Source organism: Peromyscus eremicus, chromosome 14 (assembly GCF_949786415.1).
Source record: "Peromyscus eremicus chromosome 14, PerEre_H2_v1, whole genome shotgun sequence".
In the NCBI taxonomy this organism is placed as follows: domain Eukaryota; kingdom Metazoa; phylum Chordata; class Mammalia; order Rodentia; family Cricetidae; genus Peromyscus; species Peromyscus eremicus.
Genome location: NC_081430.1, coordinates 82,904,474 through 82,929,345, shown reverse-complemented (window position 1 = coordinate 82,929,345; position 24,872 = coordinate 82,904,474). Strand labels below are relative to the sequence as shown.

Sequence of the window (24,872 nt, the reverse complement as noted above, 5' to 3'; positions counted from 1 at the left end):
CACCAGATGCTCGTCATCTTGGCCCCAAGGATCCCAGGAACGGCCACCCACTCCAGCCTCTGGCCCCCCAACCTCTCCCTCCCACTTAACCCTATTTCGTTTCTGTTCCTTATGACTGGGCCCAGTGAGTCAGAGGCAGCCTCGCCTGTCCTGTCTTCTCTGGAGTACTCTTTCTTGGGGCGTTTCCCTTGTCTGCTTATCTGGGGTCTGCGGATGGAGAGCTTGGGCTGGAGAACCTTCTGGTGCTGGTGGCACTCTCTAGACTTCTGAGGATGATGCTTGGACAAGCGGAGTGAATGTTCCAACTTGAGCAAAAGTTAAGGTCTCATGAAGGTGTCAGAGCCAAGTGCACCGCCCACCCACCCACCCATAAACTACAGTCCATTGTCTTTCCCAAATGAAAAGTGTGCTTCCTGGACAGAGGTGGCTTCGTTATGTCCCCTTTTCCTACCAGCTGCCACCCTGGGAGCCTTTCTTGAACAGTGACCCAAGAGCCCTGTTTTTTGAGTCTCACACTTAGCACTCAGTCTGATCACATACGAGCCTGCCCAAGTCTACTCGTCCTGGTTTGAATTCGTGGGACGGTGACTGGCATATATATCCTTCAGACTGTATTTATACAGGGCCTCCTTGCTGTCAACATTTGCAGGCAAGGAGCACAGTGTGTGGCTTTGGTGAGAGGCGTTGTAGACTTGGAGCCTGGTGTAGAGTCCGACCAACTCAGAGTTGTTTGTTTGTTTGTTTGTTTGTTTTGGTGTTCTGGATAGAAACCGGGGCCTCCAACGTGCTAGACAGGCTCTCTCTCACTGAGCTACCCAGTCTAGCCTGCCAACCTAGATTTGAATTAGGCTCTGGTACTCGATGGTTGTTATGTGGCTTTGGCAAATGACTGAATCTCTCTGAACTTGCTTACCATCTTGTCCTTGTTACTTTCTGTGTGTGTGTGTTTGTGTGTGTGTGTGTATGTGTGTGTGGGGTGTGTGTGTGTGTGTGTGTGTGTGTGTGTGGTGTGTGTATGTGGGGGGTGTGTGTGGGGTGTGTGTGTGTGTGTGTGTGTGTGTGTGTGTGTGTGGTGTGTGTATGTGGGGTGTGTGTGTGGGGTGTGTGTGTGTGTGTGTGTGTGTGTGTGTGTGTAAACTGTTTGAGATGAGGTCTTGCCCAGTTCTAGGCTGGCCTAGAACTCCCCTCAGTATGCTACCGTGCTCTGCTCTGTACTGGCTTCTGTGTCCTGGGTGCTAGACACCTTGTCTCACTCATCACAGTCACTCGGTGAGGCATGCATTATCTCCATTGTACAGATGGAGAGACTGAGGTCTCCCAGAGGTGTACAGGGAACAGCAGGGACAAGATTCAATTTTGGTCTTCATCACACCACAGTCCTCATTCCTGGACCAGGTGGCCTCCCCGTGGGATGGGGACAGTCTTCCTGGCCTCTAAGTATTCCCCCCAATCCCTGCCTAAAGGGGGCTGTATGAATTGTCCCAGCTCTGAACATCCTCATATTAACTTTGCTCTGGCGACTCCACAGGAGAAATGTCTGCGGGGGACAGTGCTGCCCAGGATGGACGACCTCAAACAGCACCAACCACTGCATCAAACGTAAGTGCCTCCTGTCTTGCTCTTAAGGGGGGGACCTGGATGAGGATGCCAGGACCAGGAGCAGACGGGTCTTCCTTGGCCTCCTCTGGGGGATGCAGCTGGTCTTTGGAGAAGAGGCGGTGTGTAGTGGAAGGGAGACTTAGAGATGCCTCCAAATGGAGACTGTTTCTCAAGGCAGATTCCTGCTTGTGTTTTAAACTTCTTACATTTCCTTCTCCTCCTGGCCCACTGTGTTGGTACCATGTTTGTGGTCTGCAGAATATACCTCTGGGGACACCAGTCTTACGGTGGGCTGTGGGAATCCACCTCTGCACTGGCCCCTGGCCTATCAGGCAGATATGGTACTAGGATGATCAAATAAGGCTCTGAGTTGGTGTCTGGAACAGCCTTCTCTCAGACTACTCTGAAGGCTGCCTAACTGTCTTAAATGTTGGGAAAGAGAGAAATCCTCTTAGCTATGTGGAGACCAAGGATGGAGACAGGAAGAGTCGTGACCTCTAGGCTGAGAGCCATGACCCATGCCTCCATTAATGTCAGAGGCAGAGTCAAGAGCCAATACTTACATGGTATCATCCACTTTTCACTAACTGTGATGAACCTTCCCCCTTGGTGGATAAGAAAATAAGCCAGGCAATGGAGGAAAGTAGAATGGAATCAGACAGCCCGGCTCCAGGATGCTACTCACGCCCTGCTACCAGGTACCTGATCCTTTCTTCTGGGCCTCACTCTGCATTGGAACTCTGGGGAGGATAGTGTAATTCCTGGGGCTGCTACTAGCTAAGCATTGGATGTTAGGATAGCCCAACACCTTGCCGGACAATTCACAGACATCACAGTTAAGCTCCTCCACCTACAAGAAAACTAAGGCTTTGGTTAGGAGATACGCCCGAGGATAGAGTGCTGTACATGCTGGGGCTGTTGATGCTGCAGGACCAGGGACCACACTTTGAGAGTCCCTGGGGACTCTGGAGATGTCTGAAGTTCAAGGTTGGGCAAGGAGATTGGTATGTTCCAGAGAGCTCAGCCTTTGCAGGGAGCCTTTGGCTGGTAGAGTGTTGCTCGGGCTGACTGGAACAGGCAGCCTCACAGGGGGTGGGCCTCTACCCAGATGCCTGAGGGGTCTGGGCCTGGCCACACTCGGCCCTGCAGGCCTGCAGCCTGTTTCCTAACTCACTTGTGATTTTCCAGTATTCCTCTTTGCCAAACTGTAGTTTTAACACTGGAAACTTGAGGTTGGGTAAGCGCAGAGTGTCTTAGACCAAGCATGGGTGCACGCTCCTGTCTCAGAAGGTGCTGCTGGGGGATGTGTAGGTACCCACACCCCATTATTTCCCTGTCCAGCATAACAGTTCTGCTGCACCACCACCAAACCTGTCCCCTTACCCTCGGACCAGGCCGTGGGCTGGCAGTTCTCTGGAGGACTGGCCTTCCCTACTTGAGGTGGGCGGCCCACTGAAGGGTTGTGTGGTATTTAGTGGGTCCCCATGCTGTTTGCTTGTTGCTATTTTGCTGCTAATGAGCCTAATGAGAACCACGTGAGCAACGGGGTGTTGGCCCTGGATAACTGGGCCCAGGGCTGTGTAGAATGTGGTGCTCTTGGCTCCCTACCCTGACAGCTGGCTCTGTGCTTCTCCAGTGGCTTTTCATTGCCCTCTCCCCTCTACACAGCTGCCCCGAGGGATGGGGAGATGCCATGCCAGAGAATGTTCAGGATTCTGTCCTAGCAATTGCATACATACGGGGTGCCTTCCAGGCAGGTGGGAGATGAGAACAGATAAGGAGGAGTGTATGATGTACCCCCGTTTCAGTCTTGGCCCCCAAACCATGTGGAGACTTAGTTCCTCTTCTATCTCCTCACATACGAGGACTTGATAATTTACCCATGTGCAGAAGTGCTGGACCTGGCTCAGTTGCCCCTTATTCCTGGCCTCTCTCTTCTCTCATGGAAGCAAGAAGTCCTCAGTCCTCACACTCTCCCACCCCCGCTGCTCTCTTCCCCCAAAGCCATGGGAACCTGGGAAGCTGCTGCCATGTCTCTGGCTGCCACATTGCTGTATCCCCATTTCCTCCCTCTACCTTGGTGGAGTCTGGAATCGGGCCACCGTCTTCTCCCTTGGTCTTGGTATCTGCCTTTTTTCATGATCTTGCCAGCTCATCTGCATGATTCATGTGTTTATGTATTTGTGGAGGCAGCTGACTGAGGGGAAGGGCAGTAGGAAGTGAGATGGCTGTCCTGTTTATAGCTGCTGCTTTGGGGAGATTCTTCGGTTTTCTCACCTGAGCTCACCCCTGTCTCCACACATCTCGGGGAGGGGCTGTAGAACCTCCCCCAGCCTTCCTATCTTGACTTGAGGACACAGGGTCTGGGGCTCTCTGGGGAGGACAGTCCCCTGCAGTGGCTGAGGAAGGGCCCGTCTCTAGACTCCAACTCTTGCAGTAAGGTTTGAGGTTAAGAGTCTATGCTTTAGATTCTGGTTTCAGATCTAAGGAGATGGATGGTTAAACCCCAGGTTTAGATCCTTGGGCAAGTAACTTTTTCTCTTTTTAGTTAAATCTTAGCCATACAGTGTGTGACAACTTATACAGGCTTGTCTTTGGGATTAACAACAATACAATCCATACCTCTCACAGTGTGCCAGGTTATCATAAGTCCTTTATATTACTGATTTTATCTATCTATCTATCTATCTATCTATCTATCTATCTATCTATCTATCTATCTATCTGTTTATTTATTTTGGTTTTTCGAGACAGAGTTTCTCTGTGTAGCCTTAGCTGTCCTGGAACTCACTCTACAGACAGACCAGCCTGGCCTCAAACTCACAGAAATTCGTATATTACTGAATTTTAATACAGTGACTCTTGAGGCTAGATTTGATCCCCCTGCCTCTCCACCATTTGCAGATGAACCTGGATAGTTGTTCAAGCCAGGGAGTGAGGGGTTCAGCAGTCTGTGCATGAATCCAGTCTCCGACTCCCAAGGGCCCGCCCTTACCCCCATTCTCTCTGCTAAATGAGCAACTCTACAGACAGACTGGCACACGGTTAGGCACATGGTGTTTGGAGTTCAGTCGCCAGAGCCTGTGCTGGAGACCCACTTGGTGGGTGTGTGGCCATGGACAAGCTGCTGGAGCTCTCTGTGTCTGAGTGCCGTCTTCTGTGCCCTGTGACTAATAATAATTGCTTCCTTCCAGAGTTAGAAGGAACAGATGAGGTGACTTAGGTCAAACGTTTCATTCCTGGTCTGCGTGTTCTCCAGGCTCTTTATACAGAGCCTGCATTGTTGGCTTTGATTCCTAAGGTCGGGGGTTATCTCACTGCCCCCAGCATGTAGCACCTCTGTGTGGCATAGTGCCTTTCCTGGGCCACAAACTCCTGTCACCTTTCCCAGAAACCCTCCCTGCTGCTCAGGGGACCTGGTGATGGAGTCCTGGGTGTGCATTTTGCTCCTGACTTCTTGGTCCGGAGCCTCTGCCTTGTGTGGTAGGCGTTGGGGCAATATTCCTTCTGGTTCTTGTCTCAGTCCCACAAGGACCCTGTTTCTCTTTTTCTGGGCCCCACTTGGCTTCCCTCGGGGTGCTTGCCTGACCCCACCCATAGCATACCTGTGGAAGACTCACATGTGAGAAGGACAGTTATGCAGAAGTTGTTAGGGGATGGTGGAGAGGAAGCGAGGAGGGGGCAAAAGGAATCACGTGAGCTCAACCGAGACCCAGCTAACAAGAAATACACAGCCCCCAGACGACATTGTATAGGGTACTGTAGCTCTTCCTGGTGGGTATGTATTTCCCCATGAGGCTTTTTGCATCATGAGACGTCCTGAGGCAGGAGCTTCCTGAAGCCGGGTGCTGGTCCCCTCTACACACACTAGTGTGTCCTCGGCAGGCATGCCCCTGACTATGGCTTCTGTCCCTGCTACTAAACAACAGTTTCCCAGGACGTTCGCAGCTCTCTCTTTTTCTGGCTGCACAGCCCCTGGAGTGGCCTGCTTTCTCATAGATGTAGACACTGTCTTGGGGCCACTAGCCCGTGTTTATAGACACCCCCCAGCCAGACTTCTCCCGTGACCTCAGGCTCCTGAGTCTGCTGCCTGCTCAGGATCTGTTGCGATGGCCTCCCTGACTGTCCTGACCCCAGCTTGTGCAAAGGAGTGCATGCTTTCTCTCCCCGAGGCAGTTTTTCTCCGAGTGTGAAATGGCATCCCCAGATAGCTAGGGCCACATGGGACACCTCCTTCTTCCTCATGCTTTGTCATCATTCCTTGCCAAGCTCTGCTTGTTTTCTCTTCCCAAGTCCCATGAGGGCTGTCTGTGCCTCGCTTCCTCCTGCGATGCCTCTCTGGTCTCGGGGGTCCGTGGCGATCTACTCTGGATAGCTGCAGGAGTCTACGGGCTGTTCTTTCTGTTACCCCTTAATGCACCAGCTTGCCTTCTGCTGTGGGGGTCCCCAAAACAGTGTCCCTTCCAGCCTGGCTCTTAGCCCTTACCCTGACTCACCTAATCTAGCCTGGCTGCTGGGAATGTGCCTCCTCTAGTCTATGGTCAACGCCGCCCCCCCCCCCCCCCCCGGGGGCTCTGCCTCCACTCGCTGCCTGTGTGCCTGGCCTCTCTTGTTATCTTTCCGGTCTCTGCATCATGCTTCCCCTCCTCAGAGAGGCAGCCTCCAACCACTCTGCTTATACTTGCTCCTCATCAGTCTTGTTTTCTCTGGATCTTGGCCCCCTAACTGTTGCCTCCATATCTTCACATCCCCACTTCCGGCCTTCTGTTCCATTGTTGTGTGTTTTCTGATACCCTTCTGGTTACTTTGGAAGTTCCATGAAGGAATGGACAGAGTTTATCTTCTGTACCATTCTAGGTAGCAATTAAATAGTAGATGCACAGCCATGTTCTAGATAAGGACACAGTCTGCCAGTGGTAATGGCGCCTGCATCCACATGGTTAGGATTCACACAGTCTATGATGGCAAGGTAACACTTTCCTCTATGCTCTGCCGTGAGCTGGGGGTACCAGGGGCAGATGGCTACATGTCAACCATAGAACTGTCTTTTATACCCTTGCTGCTGCTTTCCAGGAAGAGGCTTGTCACAGGCTCATCCCTGATGGTGCTTGTCCTGTTCCTCATCTCCGGGGGCCCCTGCTGGGACCGAAACCACCAAGGCTTCTCACAGCTAAGTCAAGGTTGCAGGATGGATATACCCTGAAATCTCCTTCCGTGTGCCTGCTGTGGCTGGTGGGAACTGGGGTTGCTTTCTGCCCCAGTCCCTGGCCCTCAGCCTCCAAGTGGCCCAGCATCTCAGCATTTGTTAAAGCAATTAACAGGGCAGTCCAGGCCTAGAGGCTGGGGCCAAAGTCTGACTCACACCTTCCCTTCCTCCCCTCCGGCCGCCAAACAGTAGAGGCCCACTTGGCCTGCCAGACAGCGTCTGCAGAGAGTGTGCAAGGGGCCAAAAATGGCATCTTTCTCTCATTAGAGGCTTTTATGTGAATACAACTGCTATTTTGGAGCCCTGTGCTTGGCGGGCCGCTGAGCCCCGGTACTGTTTGCAGAAGTCCCGAGAGCCGTGGCCCAGCACAGCTGTGGTGGGAGCGGAGCGAAGCCATGGGTCCTAGGGCCCTGACTTCTCCATAGCCTGGAGGCCCAGGCCCAAGGTTCTGACAGGTAATGCCCTCCTCATGGGCTTTCAGTGGAAAGGAGGAGACCACAGAAGGTTCTGGGGTGTGTGAGCCAGAGATTCTTAGGGTCTTTTGCTCTAGGGCCAAGGTGCTGTCCCCCTCATAAACACATTCTAAAGGTGAGGTGCCCAGGGAGAGCCTGGGGCAAGTGTTGTGGATGGTTGGAAACTGTCAGATCTGTAAAGGCTTTGGCGTGAGAGAGAGAGAGATCCCTAGCACAGGAGACAGGTTGTTTGGTCCCTGGAGGCAGAATATAGAAGAAGCTGGGGTCGGGGGAGGGTGTCTTAAAGCCAGGGCCTCAGCTCACAGGTTGTAGAGAGACAGGAAGGACGGTGTCTCTGGGACCCAGAAGAAAGAAGTGATGACAAATCTTATCTGGAGAGACAGAAGGGGCCGTCTGTCTGTCCTGTTGTCCTTTCTGCACATTGGCCTGGCTGAGGGGAATGGGGCGTGGCTAAGACATTCAGAAGCCATCTTACCCCCACCCTTTGCTGTCTTTTAGCTTGGTGTGTGAACTACTGGAACGTTCGGTATGATGGAAATGTTCTATATTTCCCGTTCCAACATGGTCACCACAAGCCACATGTGACTAGTAAACACTTGAGCCGTGGCTGATGAGAAGGAGGAACTGTGTTTTAAAATTGTATGACATCTCAATCCAACCCATTTGCACTTCAATAACCACAAACAACTTGTGGCTACAGTGCTGAATCATACTGGATGGGCAGTTTCAGAACGCGCAGGAGGTATCCTCTGCCAGGATCTGTAGAGAGGGGAAATCAGCAGCCTCTTTCCTGAGCAAGACAGAGTGTGGAGTGAGGCATCTCAGAGAGTCGAGAAGTAGCAAGGTCACACGGTCAGGGGTGGCTGAGCTGGCTCAGACCATATCCTTCTGACCCCTCACCTCCTGACCTCCCTGCTAACAAGAGGCTGATCATCATGGATCTGAACAGGGAGGGTAGCATCTGTTTACACAGTGGGCACTGTTTCTAGAACCTTCCCCCAGGCCTGAGTTTGGTCTCCTCCCAAAAGTATGTGTTCTGTGTGGAAAGTCGGAGTATACCTTTGCTCAACTTTTGGAGCTGAGTGGAGGTAGTGGGGGCCCAGCCAAAAAGGTGAGGGTGTCTGGGAACAGTGCTTCTGCCCATTTCCTGCTTTCAAAGCAATTTCGGGAGTTTGCGTTTCTTCTCCTCCTTTGGCATATCCTGCTAACTCTGTGGAGCCGAACTCTCCACGTCTCTAATTTTGGGTGAAGAAGAGTGCCAGGGGAGGGTGGAAAAGCCAGGGTTCCAGAAGAGTCCACATTACGAATGGCTGGGGAACAGCACAACCTCCGGCTACACAAGGTGCTGTCTGCCGATAAGGAGAGGCTTGGTGTGCACCTTCTAGTGAATCAGCCTGCAGAGGGCTGGCGAGACACCGCAGCCAGTGCTGAGAATCTCCACCAGTAACCAACCAAAGACCCATCAGAACCTTAGAACGCCCACGGAGTTAATTTCTTCAATGCAAAGTGTAATCTCTCCTCAATAAGAAAAATAGGGTGTTTGAGGTGGGTATAAAAGTCCACCGCCAGATGATGGTGGTACATGCCTTTAATCCCAGCACTCGAGAGTCAGAGGTAGACAGATCTCTGAGTTCGAGGTCTACAGAGTGAGTTCCAGGACAGCCAGAGCTGTTATACAGAGAAACCCTGTCTGAGGGGGAAAAACAAAAGTTCACCAAGGTTGGAATTTTCTCTCTTCAGATGTCACAGCCCTGCCTGGAGCTGCCTCTCCTCAGGTGCATTATTCTGCTGCTTGTAGAAAGCCCCTGACACCAGCAATTCTGAGATGGCCAGTTTGCTTCTGATCTGTTTTGAGATCTGGGCTCACTTGTTTCCATAAGTCTCCTTCAAGCACAGTCCTTCTTGCCCCCCAGCTCTCACAGTGTCACTAGATTTTATGCATCGGTACAAAATCAAAAAACCACCTGAGAGACCGCTCCCAGGCTGGACACTTGCCACCCAAGCCTGATGACCTGTTGATCCCCAGAACCCAAGAAAACGGTAGAAGGAACTCTGCAAAGTTGCCCTTTGTCCTCTATGCTTGCATCCCGTCCGTACTGTAGACACACACACTGAACATAAATGAAAATAAAAACTGCCGGAATTTTCCTTTTCTTAGACAGCTGATGGGAGCCCCCATGTGAGACATTTAGCGGTGCCTTTGTAGGGAAGAAAAGAGTCCATGATTCAGTCTCATAATACACGTGATTGGCTCAGAGCAAATTAGACACTTTCGTGTGTCACGTGACCAATGGGAACCATATAAGACGGGCTGCTAGGAAGCTGGTAAGAGCTGGTTCAAAACCTCAGACCCTCCCGACACACGGACGGTCTGCCTCAGCAAACGGGGAAAGGTCACCTTCCCAGGAGGGTGTTTATCTATCAACACAGCTGGAAGTCTCAAGACTTTTATTTATGGTGAGATAATAGACAGAGAAAATGATATATCCAGTTTCCCTCCTGACCACTCATTCCCTGTGAGCCGTCCATTGGACCAACCGAAGTCCTCCACAGAATGGGATTCCTTGTTGAGAAAAGACCTTCCAGAAATGTCAGGAGCCCCACCAGATGGGGTTTCCTCTGTGTGTAGCTGCTCTCACCGATCTCCAGACCCTCAGTACTGGTCAAGAGAGTGTTCACAGAAGTTGGCAGCCTTGTGGGAGAAGGCAGAACCCCAGAAACGAGCGGTGGGAAAAGGCACAGGGGCTTAGCTTGCAGGGCTGGGAGTCTCAGATTTCCAGAGAGTGAAAGACGTTATTGTTAACATCAAGGATGGGTCATCCTTGAGGCTTAGGAGGGGAGGGGGAGAATCGAGGCCATCTTACATCAAAAGCCACCTTGGGGCGGGGGGGGGGGGGGGGATGCTGGAGAGATGGCTCGGCGGCTAAGAGCACTGACTGCTCTTCCAGAGGACCTGGGTTCAATTCCCAACACCCACATCATGGCTCACAGCTGTCTATAATTCCAGTTCCAGGGGATCTGACAACCTCACCTAGACGTACATGAAGGCAAAACACCAATGCACATAAAATTAAAAAAAAAAAAGAACAAAAAAGTCAAAAACAAACAAACACAAAATCCAGCCCACCTTTGATGCAAGCATCATTTGCTCAAAGGTGGGAGCTATATGACCCTCCTTTCATGCATGCTAGGTTTGGGGTCCCTGCTGGAGGAGAGGTGTGGGCCCACGTGGCTTCTCCATTCCTAAAAGAAAACCAGGTTCACGATGTGCCCAGGGCATATCTGCCTTCCTCAGCATTTGCCTGCTAAACTGTCCTCAGCATACAGGGGCCTGGGCAGGTGGGCAGGTGGTAGCTAGTTATATTTGGAGAGGTGGAAGGATGTCTTAGGCATTGGCTAAGATCTTGGGGTGGCATTTTGTGTTTGGGGAAGGGTTTGACTTATAATTCTCTGGAATTACCTGCTTACATGGGGACCAGGGATCTGTTAGAAAGGGGCACCGAGGGGCTGGAGAGATGGCTCAGAGGTTAAGAGCACTGGCTGTTCTTCCAGAGGTCCTGAGTTCAATTCCCAGCAACCACATGGTGGCTCACAACCATCTATAATGAGATCTGGTGCCCTCTTCTGGCGTGCAGGCATACATGCAGGCAGAACATTGTATACATAGTAAATAAATAAATAATCTTTAAAAAAAAAAAAAAAAAAAAAAAAAAGAAAGGGGCACCGAGGCACCAAAGAAGATACCTTGGATCTAGTTCATGGTTAGAGTCCTTCAGCTGTCTTCCTGTTACTCCCCTAACTACCTATTGATTGGGTACCTGGCCCTTGAATACCTTGATGGGCAGGCTTTCCAATCATCTCATCCTTTGAATGGTTGGTCAGCATCACTTACTCTAGGAAACCTTCCCTAACCATCACTCTAACCAGCCCGAGTTAGAGGCTCTGGCCAACAAAACACTTGCCCCCTGGACCTGTGCGTCCTTTCTGTATGAGTGTCGCTGACCTTGTGAGTACATTGAAAAGAATACTTACCAATGCAGATGCATGAGCTGGCACACATCTTCCCTCAAAATTTGAAATTTATCGCGTGGCTTTTCTTTAGAAGGACAAATGGGCCTGGAGCCTTCATTACCTACCAGGGCCAACCTGGGATGTGCATCTTCCCCGGGGCTGGGCTCCCTTCCAATGGCCCCCTTGGTGCATAATTTGAAGCCAATACATCCTTTTTGTCTCATCATGTTCCAAGCCAGGGCTCAGAGGTTGTAGGAAAAAGAGCCATGCAGGTCATACTGGGAGGTGGTGGGTAAGAGTAAGGGTGGGCTGTTTAGTCAAAGACTGAATGCTGGCTCCGTTATCTAGCTCGGTGACCTTAGGCAAGCCTCTGAACCTCCTTGACTTTCACAGCCATTATGGGTAAAATAGAAATTGTAATCATACCTGCTGCAAAGGATTGTGGAGAGGATTAAAAGAGGTTCTGTATTGTCAGCACCCACTGGAGAGTAACTGCCAGAGTAAAGAAGATAGTTGTGCTATTGTATGCTAGGAGCTAAAGGTCACTGCCTTCCTAAGGGTTAACTGTGTCGATGGGGATACTGAGACACCACACAAGAAACCCATCCGTGGACGAGAGCTAAAGGTCACTGCCTTCCTAAGGGTTAACTGTGTCGATGGGGATACTGAGACACCACACGAGAAACCCATCCGTGGACGAGAGCTAAAGGTCACTGCCTTCCTAAGGGTTAACTGTGTCGATGGGGATACTGAGACACCACACGAGAAACCGAGAAACCCATCCGCAGACGAGCTCAGTCAGAGGCATGCTCAGGAAGTGCTTTTGCTTTTTGTTCAAAAGAGGAGGGAGGCAGCCACTGAAAGATGGGTCATCGGGGATGGGGTGGTGACTTTGAGGGAATGGTAGCTCTTAGGCAGGTGGCCAGGTAGGAAGCCAGAAAGCAAGTTCAGCCACAGAGGGTTGACTTCAAGTGGTGTTCAAGAGGTCGGAGTTAGGAGGTCCTCAGTGGGGATAAAGAAGCTGAAGGTTCCCAAAGGGAGATGGCATGGATGCGAATTTTGGAGAGTATATTAGCCAGGGTTCTCTGGGAGAACAGCACCAATAGAATGAACATATATTAAAAGGCTTTATTAAATTAGCTTGCAGGATACTGTTGGGGTAGTTTAACAACAGCTATCTTCACACTGAAGAGATTGACAACCCAGTAGCAGCTCAGTCCACGAGGCTGGGTGCCTCAGTGGTCCCCATCCAGCAGTGAAGGTCTGGAGGGTTCCTGGAGAACCACAGGTCTTCAGTCCACACTGGCTTCTGATTCCCGTGAAGAACTGGGAGCAGCAGCAGAGTAGATGAGCTCAAGACACGGCAGGGTAGATGAACCTGCCAGCAAGACAACAGAAGGCAAGCAGGCAAAGAACCAAGCTTTCCCTTGGCCTCCTTATATCCGGCTGCCGCTGGAAGACGCCACCCACATTTCAGGTCTTCTCGCTTCAAATAACTGGATCAAGAAAATGTCTTACAAATGTGCTCCGTAGTTTATCTCCCTCTAACCCAGGAGGAGACTTACCTAGATGGTAGCAGTGGACCTCCTTATATTTGGCCAGATCCAGTCAAGCTAACAACCAAAATATACCATCACAGAGTTTCATCTAAACTGGCCTGTGGTTGGAATATGGAATTCCTTTCAGAGGGATTTCCCGTGAACCCCTTCCCCGAGGCGTGTGGTCTGAGTAGCCATGCGTCTGGTGGTTTCTAAAATGTACTTAGAATGACTGAGGCAACAAGGTCTCTGTTTCCTCCCCCACCTTGAATGACCTTGCCTACTCCCTTCACCCCCACCAGCCTGTAACCTCCATGGACCCCTTGCACCTCCCCCAGCATGCCGCATTCCTTCTAGGCTCCAGGACTGTGTGCTTGCCTCTGGAAGTCTGCTCAAATCTTTCCAGTTCACTCCCACTGGTACTCCTCCCTCTTCAGTGAAGTGTTGGGCTACTTCAGCTGAATGGCCTGGAACACCGCGTCACCCTTCTGTCCGCCTGACGCTACGTCATACTGTTGTTCTCTTGCTTCCGGCTTCTCCCTCACTGGAGTGCAGACGCCATGTGAAAGATGATTTAGTCTTCATGGTGGGGCCCTCAGTAGGGTTTCCGCAACTACTTCCTGCGTGAATGAAAGGCAGGTGCATGAGACCTTGTTTTAGAATGCCCGGAGTGACCTAGATCACGGGCTCACACCTGTTCTCCACGGAGGTCCTGGAGAAAGTGGCTTGGCTTTGTATCCCAATGGGGACCTCAGCAGGGGATCCTGGGTGGCTGCAGATCATTGGGTTTGTCTTTGGCCTTTGTAAGGTGGGAAAGGCCAGTGAAGAGAGAAGTCATGCCCTAAAGGGTTAGCAGCTGCTCGTAATGAAGGCTTAGAGCAGGGGTTCTCAACCTTCCTAACATTTCAACCCTTTATGTTGTAGTGACACTCAACCATAAACCATAAAATTATTTTCTTTGCTACTATAATTTTGCTACTGTTATGAATCATAATATAAATATCTGATATGCAGGATGGTCTTAGGCGACCCCTCTGAAAGGGTCGTTTGACCCCCAGGTTGAGAACCAGCTTACAGGAAAACACCTAGTTTCAGCCTCCACCCTGTCTGTAGTCTGCATTAGGACCCACTGGGCAGAATCATCCCAATGCCCAAGCCAGAATTCTGTCTTACTGAGTTGGAGATAAAGAGCGGGCTTATCAGAGGATACAGACGGATTGGGGGTGATATCTTAGGGGCCCTTAGATTCTCCTAGCCTCCTCAGCCCACCCTGGTGATTCTCCAGAAAATAGGCTCAGTGAGGTCTAGGTTGTATAGCTCGTAACAAACAGGCAAACAACAGACATTTGACTTTTAGACTAATGCCAAACCTTTCCTATAAAGACATTCATTCATTCATTCATTCATTCATTCATTCAATATTTATTGATAATTTACTCAGTAACAATCTTTATTGTTAAGTTCTGAACCTACTAGAAGACAAGAAAAAAAGTCTGTACTTGGTGTTTCTGTAGCCCAATAGGAGTGGGCATCTAAGCATAAATAGGATGCCAGGTGGTCCTTCTCCCTTCAGGGGCCCTTCTGGTGGTGTGCTGAGAGCCCACTCCACAAATAATTCTTGTCCAAAACTCAAAGCCATACTCATCCTGGAGACCTGTGGGTAGCAGGGAGAGAAATGGTCCCAGAAGCCTTCTGTTGGGCTTTCCATGTCTGTGAGCAGCCGGGCCAGGTCCTCTCCCTGGGGCAGAGGCCCCTAGGATGTAAGACTGGTGGGTGGCCCACGGCCTTATGGTCCCTGGCTCTGCTGTCATTGTTCTCTTCCTGTTTCCTTAGCTGTGTGCCAGCCTCCCTGTCAGAACCGGGGCTCCTGCAGCAGGCCCCAGCTCTGTGTCTGCCGTTCTGGCTTCCGTGGGGCACGCTGTGAAGAAGTCATCCCTGAGGAGGAATTTGACCCCCAGAATGCCAGGCCTGTGCCGAGACGCTCAGTGGCGGGGGCACCCAGCCCTCACAGGAACAGCGAAGCCAGAGGAAGTCTTGTGACCAGAATACAGCTGCCAGCACCACCACCAGCAGCAGCCAGGTAAGTCTCCTTCTGGGGGTGGGACAGTCGCTCATCAGTAAGGAGGCAACAAACCTAACTATTATGTCACGGATTTGTCAGGATTAAATGAGTGGCTATATGTGCTCGGAACAGCACTGAGCTCGTGTATCAGCTCTTTACAGATCCCCCCTTTATCCTTACCCCTATCCCCTCCTCCATCCCCTCTCCCTTCTTCCCCCTCCTCCAGTGTTCTCTATGGTGTTGATATGTTCCTTCACTAGAATAAAGAAACTCCATTCTGTTCACTCACCACCAAACTTCTCCTCTTCGAGGGAGGAGGAGGCACATGTGGGGAAAGTGAATAGTCTAAAATCAGCAAAGGGAGTCGACGGGCAGCGATCCCTGCTTGCCCTCTCCCCCACCCCAAATCTGGCTAGACCTTTTTCTCGCTTAGGACGGGAAATCTGAACTTTGTAAACTGGTCCCTTTCTAGGAGGCTGTTTGCGTTGAGCTGTCTAGGTTGGTTTTTCCATTCGCATCTACTTAGGAAGTTCTTTCGGAAATGTTGCAGCCCAGCTTGTCTTGCTGAACTAAGGGGAAAACAGATTTGCCCTCTCAGAGCCAAGAGAACCAGGAGGAGGGGAAGGCTGACTGCTGAGGTCAGGTCCTTCGCCGGAAAGGTCGAGAGAGACCTGCTGAGTAGCAGGAAGAGGAGGAAGGAGAGGCCGGAGCTACCCAGCAACTGAAAGCGGGAGCCCCAGGCAGGCTACTCTGGGGTAGCAAGGCATGCTTAGGAGAGTTGGGGGGCTGAGCACCCAGATATGTACTTTCCAAGGGCAGCCAGAAACAGGGAGAAATGATAGGTGAGCTCAAGTTGAGGCTTAGGGAGCTCCAGATCAAAACCCAATAGTCATCTATGGCCAAGGCCTGCAGATGTTAGGGCAGAGCCAAGGGTCTGGGTGCACAATACAGAGGGCCTGGGATTGGCTCTGAGCTGGTGGGCGGGGCCTGGCCCTTGCACTGGTTGTTATCGGTTGTGAGCCCCAAGCAGATAGGCCTACATGAGGGCACATGCCAAATGCCAGCTTGAGGACCATGTTTCCCTCTATATCACTTTCACATTTCCTCCAGATAGGCCGTTCATTGTTCCTTGAAGTGGGACCACTCAGAGAGTAAGGCTGCTTGTTCCTGCTTGTGCATGAATGCATTGCCCCTGACATCTAACACCATGCCTGACACAGTAAAGGTGCTCAGTCGATTTGTAAATGAATGATGCAAGGTGAGAAGTCTAGGTTGTGTGTGTGGTTTGTATCCTAGAGATATTGTCCTTGGTGTAGGAACCATCAGAAGCTAAAGGCTGAGTGAAGTCTTTGGTCCACCGTGGGGCCATCCTCAACTTCCACAGGCTTTCAGGCCAGATGATACTGTGGTGTCCTTAACGCACTGCGTCCTCTAGGCCAGTCCCGTCCCCTTCTGCCCTGAGGCTTCCATGCATGAAATCTGGGCATGTCTCAGCACCCCACTGCCGGCTGCTGTCCACCCAGCTGTGTTTTGCTTTGAGAGGCCAAATCCCGCATGCCTGGTAGTGCTAAACATTTCCTGTGAGCCGGGCCAGGTTTCTCAAGCAGCTGCTGGCCTCTGTCCTGATAGCAGTTTGGACAAGGCTCTGCCTGTCCAGACAAAGGAGTGACATGACCCAGAGGACATTCGAGGAGTAGGAGGGAGGGTGAGATGTCTGGGGAGGGACAACCCTTCAGGAACTGTGACGGCCAAAGCCCTTTCAGAAGAGCACTAGGCAGAGGCTAGGACGTGTGCACCATTTAGATGCACACTTAAAGGTAGATGAGAGGGAGGGTCCTGGAAAGTCACAGCAGCAGGCAGGATGTCCATGGAGACCAATGTGCCTTGCTGTCCCTGGCTGGGCAGGGGGCCTGCCCACCTGCGTACCAACTGAGCAAGGGCTTCAGGAGATGGGGCTGGTTACAGGAGACACGTGGGCTATGGGAAACGGCTTTGGACAAGGATCTAACCTCAAAGCTGACCTCTGGGAACCTGTCAATACACGGCTTTTGATTCCACAGTCTGCAGCAGGGAGCGTCTCTTACGTGGTCCCAGGTGATGTTAGCTGATGTGCTGGTCTATAGACCACATTTCCGTGTCCTGGGTGCTCGTGCCTGGATTTGGGATTCAGATAAGCCTTGACCCTTGTTCTGAATTTACACTCACCATCTGTGTGACATTAGGTACACATCCTAATCTCTCAGAGCCAATAGTCTCCGTCTGGTAGGATCGCCAGGGGGATGAAACGAGACAAGCTGGGTAGGGAGCTTTGTGTGGTATCTGACTCCAGTGTTTAGTGTGGTAGCCATAAGCCACAAGGACTTGAGTAGAGAAGAGAAAAACATTGGGAGAGACAGAGAGAGACAGAGACAGACAGAGACAGAGACAGACAGAGACAGAGACAGACAGAGACAGAGAGAGACAGAGACAGAGACACACACATGAGAGAAGATAAGTCAGTGGAAAGGGTTTATTTTCCCAGGTACAACGACTTACTGCTCTGGAAAAGATCTCTCTCTCTCTCTCTCTCTCTCTCTCTCTCTCTCTCTCTCTCTAATTTCAGCTGAGAACTTCCTTGCTGTTAGCAGAGGCAGTTGTCTAAGTGTAGAAAGGCCAGCTGAAGGTTTACAGGGGGTCCTTTGACCCTCTACCCCCTCCCTAGTGACCGGGTGGTTGGAAACACTGCTCTAGCCTGGCACAGTTGTACAGCCTGTGGCCCAATGCAACTGATATGTGGTTCTAGTTTTGGCTTCTTCCCAGGAGAGGTGAGAAGGGAAGCCACTGTCTCCCATTTCCCCCGCAAAGCATGCTGCTTCAAGCTAGTCTTCTTCAGCTGGACTTGACCCCCGAGTTTCTCTCTGGGCTCCCTGAATGGGGAAGGATTTCTGGCCCTCTGTCATGTTAGCATCTAGCCAGCAAACAGAGATATCTGAGACTTACAGAGTCCAGCCCTGGGCAGGGCAGAACTGGCCTTGGGGTGCACTTGTGTAAAATATAAAAAGACTGGGCTTGTCGGGTGGTGCACACCTTTAATCTCAGCACTCCGGAGACAGAGGCAGGTGGATCTCTGTGAGTTCCAGGCCAACTTGGTTTACATAGAGAGTTCCAGATCAGCCAGAACTACACAGTGAAACCCAGATGTACTCCAGGTCATGTGATCCAGTTTTGACTGGGTTGAGGTTCAGGGAACAGTTTTGAGAACGATGGAAGGGATCTCCTCCTGCTATACCTAACCCAGAGCACACGTGTCTAGGTTGCTGAGGCAAGCCTCAGCTTGCTCAGAAGAGCAATGACCAGGAGTCTCCCAGAATCCATCTGCTACCCTCAGGGAGCAGACAGTCAAATTATACTTCCCATAATCCCCTCTTCCTTTTCCCACTTGTAAGTCCAAATGAGGACATCTAGTCCAAGGAGACTCCCAAATCCCTGATGCAATCTGGGTATTTCTCCTTTCTAAGACCTCTCAGAGCTGAGGACTATCAGGTCTCCGGCATAGCTTTGGTTTTAACTCTCCATCACTATAACAAAATACCCGAGGTGGTTAACTTATAAGAAGAAATGGTTTATTTTTGACTCATAGTTTTGTAAATTCTGGTCCAACATGGAGCAGATCCACTGCTTCAGACCTCTGGCTGCCAAGCCAGAGAGAGTGTGGTGAAGCATGGTCATTTCATGGCCAGGAAGCAGAAGATGAAGAGGAAGATCCCCCTTGATGCTGTATCCCTTCCCACCCGTGACTGAAGGGCCGCCCACTAGTCCCTCACCCCCTACCCTTTCCTAAAAATCCTACCAACTCCAAATAGCACCACCCTGGGGATCAAGCCTCTAACACACAGATTGTAGAGTCTAGTCGCAAACTACTGCAAGGGTTCTTCAAGGCCCAGTCCCAGCCCTTTACAAATGCTGAGAGTCAAGCTATTGGCCTCCTACTGGCCTACAGCCTGCACCACCACCACCACCACCACCACCACCACCACCACCACCACCACCACACCACCACCACCACCACACCACCACCACCACCACACCACCACCACCACCACCACCACCACACCACCACCACCACCATACCACGACCACCACCACCACCACCACCACCACCACCACCACCACCACACTACCACCACCACCACACCACCACCACCACCAAGACTCACTGTACCCCCACTGTTGACCCTCCTTGTGATTCCTGCATGAAAGTCTCCAGCTTAGTGTTAGGTAGGGAGTAGATGTCGTACAAATGTTGTTTAATCAATTGTACCCTTGGAGTATAAATGAGGGCAAGTTAGGCAACTCCTGGGAGCAAAGACGAGAGAGGGTCCCCAGAGTTCCTTGCACTTTAATAGTGGGTCTAGATTTCCGGCTAAGGTGGGGGATGTTCAGGCTAAGATTAGGAGGACTAGGGTTGTGGTTAGGGTGATGTTATTTCAGTTTAACGGTAGTGTGCTGGTTACAGTGAGCTTGGCATTATGCCTTCAGTGTGGTATTAGGATAAGGGTTGAACCTTAGGGTTGTGGTAATGCAGAATTTAGACTGTGGGTCTTTCGAATGTAGTATGGTTGTTGTTTTAATCTAACCTCCATTGGAGTCTTAATGAGGAAGCTGGGGTGCTTTATGGGTTCCACCTAACCCAAAACTGGGGACAAGAAGGCACAGGGGTTGAGAGTGCGGCTCCTAAGTCAGACAGACCACAGTTTCATATGGTTCTGCCCGCCAGCTGTGGGATGTGGGAGGTATTTTTTCGCTTCTCTGAGGCTCATGCTTGACCGCACGGGGCTATGGGTTGAATGATGACAGACCTAGGAGAAAGTGCTGTGTCACACAGTTCAGGGTGCAGTACTCCACAGTGAGGAGTGTTTCTTGTTTGGATCTGGAGAACCGAGGGAGCTCTGTGGGGCAGTTTAATAAAGGGTCTGTTTAACAAGGTGTGGGTGGGGGAGGGAAAATGAGAGGGTGTGGAACTGGGTAGCAACATCAAGTCTCCTTTTAAGGGACGAGAAGCAGTTGCTAGGACCCAGAGTAGCACAGCTGCAGGACGAGGCTGCCTCAGGGGCCAGCCTACAGTGCTTGTCTGGAGGCTGTGAGAGGATGGGACCTCCGTTTACTTTCCTCCTCTGATCGCTTCCTGGAAGTCCCCAATGGGTAGCATAGAGTGAGGAAGCCTCCCAGGACCTAGTGTGACCTGAGAGGGATGTCAGGGGGCCACCCAGGCAGGTAGAAGAGCCTCGGACACACGGAGCCGCCTCACAGTGTCCTGTGGGCAGGCTGTTCTGCCTCTCCACAGTGAGGAAACGGAGGGCAACCCGCGTTACCTCGAAACACACTTGCACTTGGTGGACTTAAGGCCTCGAGGACTTTCATTTGGAAGGAAGAGGCTAAGGATCAAAGAGGCAAGAGGAGAGGAAAGGTGGGCAAAGCCCTCAGGGAGCACGTGTGTGTGTGTGTGTGTGTGTGTGTGTGTGTGTGTGTGTGAGAGAGAGAGAGAGAGAGAGAGAGAGAGAGAGAGAGAGAGAGAGAGAGAGAGAGAGACCAGGGCCTGGGTGGAGAGCGGCAGGGGGTTGGTGTCTCCATAGTCCTGGTGGTTTCCCAGGCTCCAAGACTTCTCCTTTAGAGCTCAAGGCTTTCACATCTATATCAGGTTTCACCCCTTGCCAGGCATGTGGAGGAAGTTTCTGATTTATGGGCCCAGTAGTTTTTCCAGCTACTCAATCTGTAAATCTGCCATCAGTTAGTTCACTGGGCACTGCCAGAAAAACCAGTGAGCGCTTCCCAGGTGAAAATTGCTTCAGCAAAGTCCAGTGGTGTTAGAATAACAGAGAAAGAGAGGGAAAAAAGATTCTAAAATATATACTTGTTTCTATGTGTGGCATTCACGGGATCAGCACTCTTTCCCATCTGATGCACACGTGTACACACACACACACACACACACACACACACACACACACACACGTGAACTCCACCTCGAGGGAGTGCCTAAGGGAGAGACCTAAGCCGAACCGGGTAATTTCTTAGAAATGGATAAGAAAGAGAGAATGGGAGGTATGCGAACCCAGGATTCTTGCCTTCAAGACCTAGAGGGATGTCCGTGTGTGCGTGTGTGTCCACCTGTCTGTCTGCTGATGACACTGACAGGGCTAAATGACTCCCAGTAATGAACTGTGAAAATGCATAGTTCCCCTGTGAGCCACAGAGCTGTGGTTTTGTGTTTCTGATTCATGGTGGAAGTGAATAGCTGCAGCAGGCATTTGGTGGTGGCTTTTCTTCTTCTCATTTCTCCTAAAAAAATATTTGTGAAAGGTCTAAAATTCAAGGAAGTTGAGTGCTTCTTGAAGGGAAAAAATCCCCGAGCCTTGCAAAACAAAGATTATAAATCAAAACCTCTGGAGCTCCCAGCCGATTGCCCACACAGAGCTCTCACCCTGGCGCCTCAGCTCTGACCACTGCCTCCCTTGTCCACCCATGTGTGCTGGGTTACATCAGAGCTACTTGTAGGAATCTGGATCTGAGTCACCAGTGAGGCTGCACCCTTCCAGGGCCCCTTCCTTGGAGAAAGATGGCTATGCCTTTTGCAGTCTGAGATGCAACAAAAACATTAGTGCTAATATTTTTTTCCCTCTTTGTAATCTCATGCATAGATGCCTTGTAGATCCTAGCAACTATTAAATCAAGAATGTTCGAGTTTCACTCAATAGCATCTACGGCTTCTCCCTTCTATATTTTTGTGTATGTGTGTGTCTGGGGGTACGTGTATACATATGTGCTTATATTTGTAGAAACCAGAGGACAACCTTGACTGTCACATCTCAGGAGTTGTCCTCCTTGTTTTTTGAGACAGAGTCTCTCACTGGGACACAGGGCTTACCCATTTGACCAGGCTGGCTGCCCAGTAAGCCCCAGTGACCTTCCTGTCTGTCTCTGCACCCTCAGTATTGGGATTACCTTACCTGGCTTTTTTTACATGGGATCTGAGGATCTCACACTTGTGTGGTGAGCATTTTACTGACAGAGACATCTCCCTGTCCTTATGGCTTCTCTTTGGCACAATGGCATTGCCAGCACACACCCTTATACTCCATGGCCAGGATTAAGTAAAACAAGGGTCATTTAAACACAAACACTGTGACACCATGATAGGAAACCCGGCGACTGAAACAGGTACTAAATGGCTTACTGGAAGGTAGCATATAGAGTGTGTATACACTGCACAGAAGGACAACTCACATTCTGGCAAAGTACAGAACAGGTGATGAAAGGTTCATGGGATTTAAAACTTAGGCGTTATTTCTGGAATTCACCACTTAATATTTCCAGACTATGGTTGATCTTTGTAGTTGCAGTCAGCAATCAATGAAACTGCAGGAATCAAAACCGCCTTAAGGGAGAACCACTGTGTTTGATCCAAATGGAGTCTGGAGGGAGAATTGTGCCTCCCAGAGAGGACCATGGCTCACCTCAGCCACCCAGGCTGGGACAGCAGATAGCCAGAGGAGGAAATGCTCTCAGACGGATCTCATTACAGCCTGACCTCAGCTCATCTGGTTTCCTGTCCGGGGATCTGAGAGCAGTGACCTTCCTACAGCGTAAGCAGATGGCCTGTGCCAGCAGCCCAGGGAGGCCCAGGTCTCGAGCAGGTCTCCAGCAACATGGCTGTCCACACCTTTGATCCTTGAGTTCAGCATTCCCACTTGTCTGCCCTGTGACAACCCATCTTAAGAGAGAACTGCTCCCACATCTCCCACCGTCTCATCTCCCAAAAGACAGTCCAAACTAAACAAGCTCCGGTGTGAACCCACTTTCTGTTCACACACCCCCCCCCCCCCCCCCGCGCCGTGCATTCTGTGTGTCCTGAGTGGATTTTTCAGGCCAGTTGCAGGGGAGGATCCTCAAAAGGGGGCTGAGCTTTGAACAGACACAGGCAGGGTTTTGTCCAGGGACAGCCTGCTTGCCTGCTTGTCTTCTGTCCCTCCCTTCATCCTCCTGTTTTTCTGCCTCGTCTTTCTTTCTTCCTTTGCAGTAACAAGAATGCTGGGATGGCTTGGCCTCGTGCCTCGCTTCTAAAGGTTCCTGGCAATCTGGAAGAGCTGCCAGTGGGAAGGAGAAGGGAGGGGGCATCCCCGGACCGTGTGGACAACAGGAGCAGCTAAAGGACCTATCTTCTTATTAGTTCCTGGGGTGTGTGTGTGAGGGGGGTTGGCACAACACCTCTTCAAGGCTTCTCTTTTACGCTGAGTTCTATAAGATAAGGTCCAGACCAGGTCTTCTATACCTCAGATGCAAAGCAGATTCACACAGCATTATACATCAGTGTCTACCCGTCTCTGTTTCTCATTGGCTGTGTGACCTTACACAACTTGCCTAGCTTCCCTATAAACTAGGCAGAAGATCAGTGTCCTGACTTTAATGATGATTAAATGAATTAACATATGGGAAATGCTCAGCACAGCCTGGCAGAGCCCAGAAGGAGGCCACTTTTTTTTTCTAGTAGAGGACAGCCTTCTAGCTAGCTCTGCGCGTGATTCCTCCCATTTCCCCTTGACCAGAGAGTCCTTGTTCCCCACTGAGCATCACCACCTGCCCGTTCTGCATCTGCCCCTCGGTGGTCACCCTTTTCTCTGCCCTTCCCACTCCCTATTCCAGCTCACACTCCACAACTCTGGGAAGCTCCAGCCTCAGGACCACATCTGCTTAGGAGGCCTGGGGCACTTGGGTTGGACAGCGTACTCAGCCATGCGTTTCCTGACCCCTGGGACATCCTGCTTCCCTTCTCTTGGAATCTTCTGACAGCCTCACATGCAGGACCTTGTCGCTGGGCCACTGTGCGTTGATGTCTGTGTGGTTCCCTGCATCAAAAGTAACAGGATGAACAGGGCTAAAGTCTATCCCGTCTGTCTTCTGGTCGTCACACCCTGGTACTGTGCTGCATCCTCCTGAGGGATGTGAGGCAGCTTCCGTTGTGGCAACAGGTTGACTAGGTCTCCTGCCTCCTGCCTCCCTGTCTCCGTAGGCCAGGTGCCCTTCCCACAGTGCCCAATGGGATTGTGCCCTTTCAAGGACATCATAAGCACACCTTGGCCAGGTTGAATTATGAATTCATGAGGTCTCGGTTCCCTATGAGCTGACAAGTCTTCCAGATGACACAAGGCCCTGACTGGGAAACAAGGCCTTTCCAGGGATGGATGGATGGCTCCAGTGGAGAGACAGCTAGGGGAATCATGACGAAGTTTGAAGTTCAATGTCATCAATATTTGGGGGCAGCAGCTGGGTCCCCAGTTATGTGTTGAGTCTGCATAAGATATAGAGGGTAAGATTCAGTCCCTACTCTCCTGGAGAGTCTGTGTTCCTGGCTCAGTCAGCTCCAGGGTGGTCCTGCTGGGCCCAGAAAGAGGCTGAAAGCTCTTGAAGAAGAATAGAATGCCCATTGCCTGAAAAGTTTGTCACTTGGGCACTCTGGGTAGAAAATGAAGGGCATTTCCTGGGCACTGAATAGTCCCTCAGGCTACTTTTTCCTCCCACCTCTGCCCCGAGGCACCCCAAGAGTAAGCCTGGTTTCCAGGCAGCAGAAGAGTAAAGATGGTCAGCCTGCTGAGGGCATGACCTACAAGATAGACTGCTTGCCTTAAAAATGCTCTGCCGTCAGCGGAGGAGAGGGATAAGGATCTTCAGCAACACCTGCTTCAGGGCTGTCCTTGGGGTAGGGATGTGACCTCAGCCAGGGGTTAGGGGTCCCCTTCCCCAACATCCCATAGGACACACAGAACTTCTCCCTCCCTTTGGTACTTACGGGCCTTTCTGGAAATGCTGTGTTCTCCCCCAGCTGCTGGGGAGGTAGGAGAGGCTCAGGCCAGGAAGGACTCCTCCCCATGGGGCACCCCTAACCCAAATCTTGGCCCGGGCATCCTCTGGGGTCTGTAAGCCAGACCTACAGTCCTCTCAGACCTGGG

At 51.1% G+C, this 24,872-nt stretch overlaps 1 protein-coding gene across 1 annotated transcript in view; it reads left to right on the top strand.

Moving 5' to 3' along the window:
• Ltbp2 (latent transforming growth factor beta binding protein 2) overlaps positions 1–24,872 on the top strand; it is an 88,040-nt gene that overhangs the window by 5,949 nt on the left and 57,219 nt on the right. The window contains exons 2-3 of the mRNA XM_059279535.1: positions 1,529–1,599; positions 14,661–14,884. Of these exons, the coding sequence (XP_059135518.1) occupies positions 1,529–1,599; positions 14,661–14,884 (295 nt within the window). The remainder of the gene's footprint in view (positions 1–1,528; positions 1,600–14,660; positions 14,885–24,872) is intronic.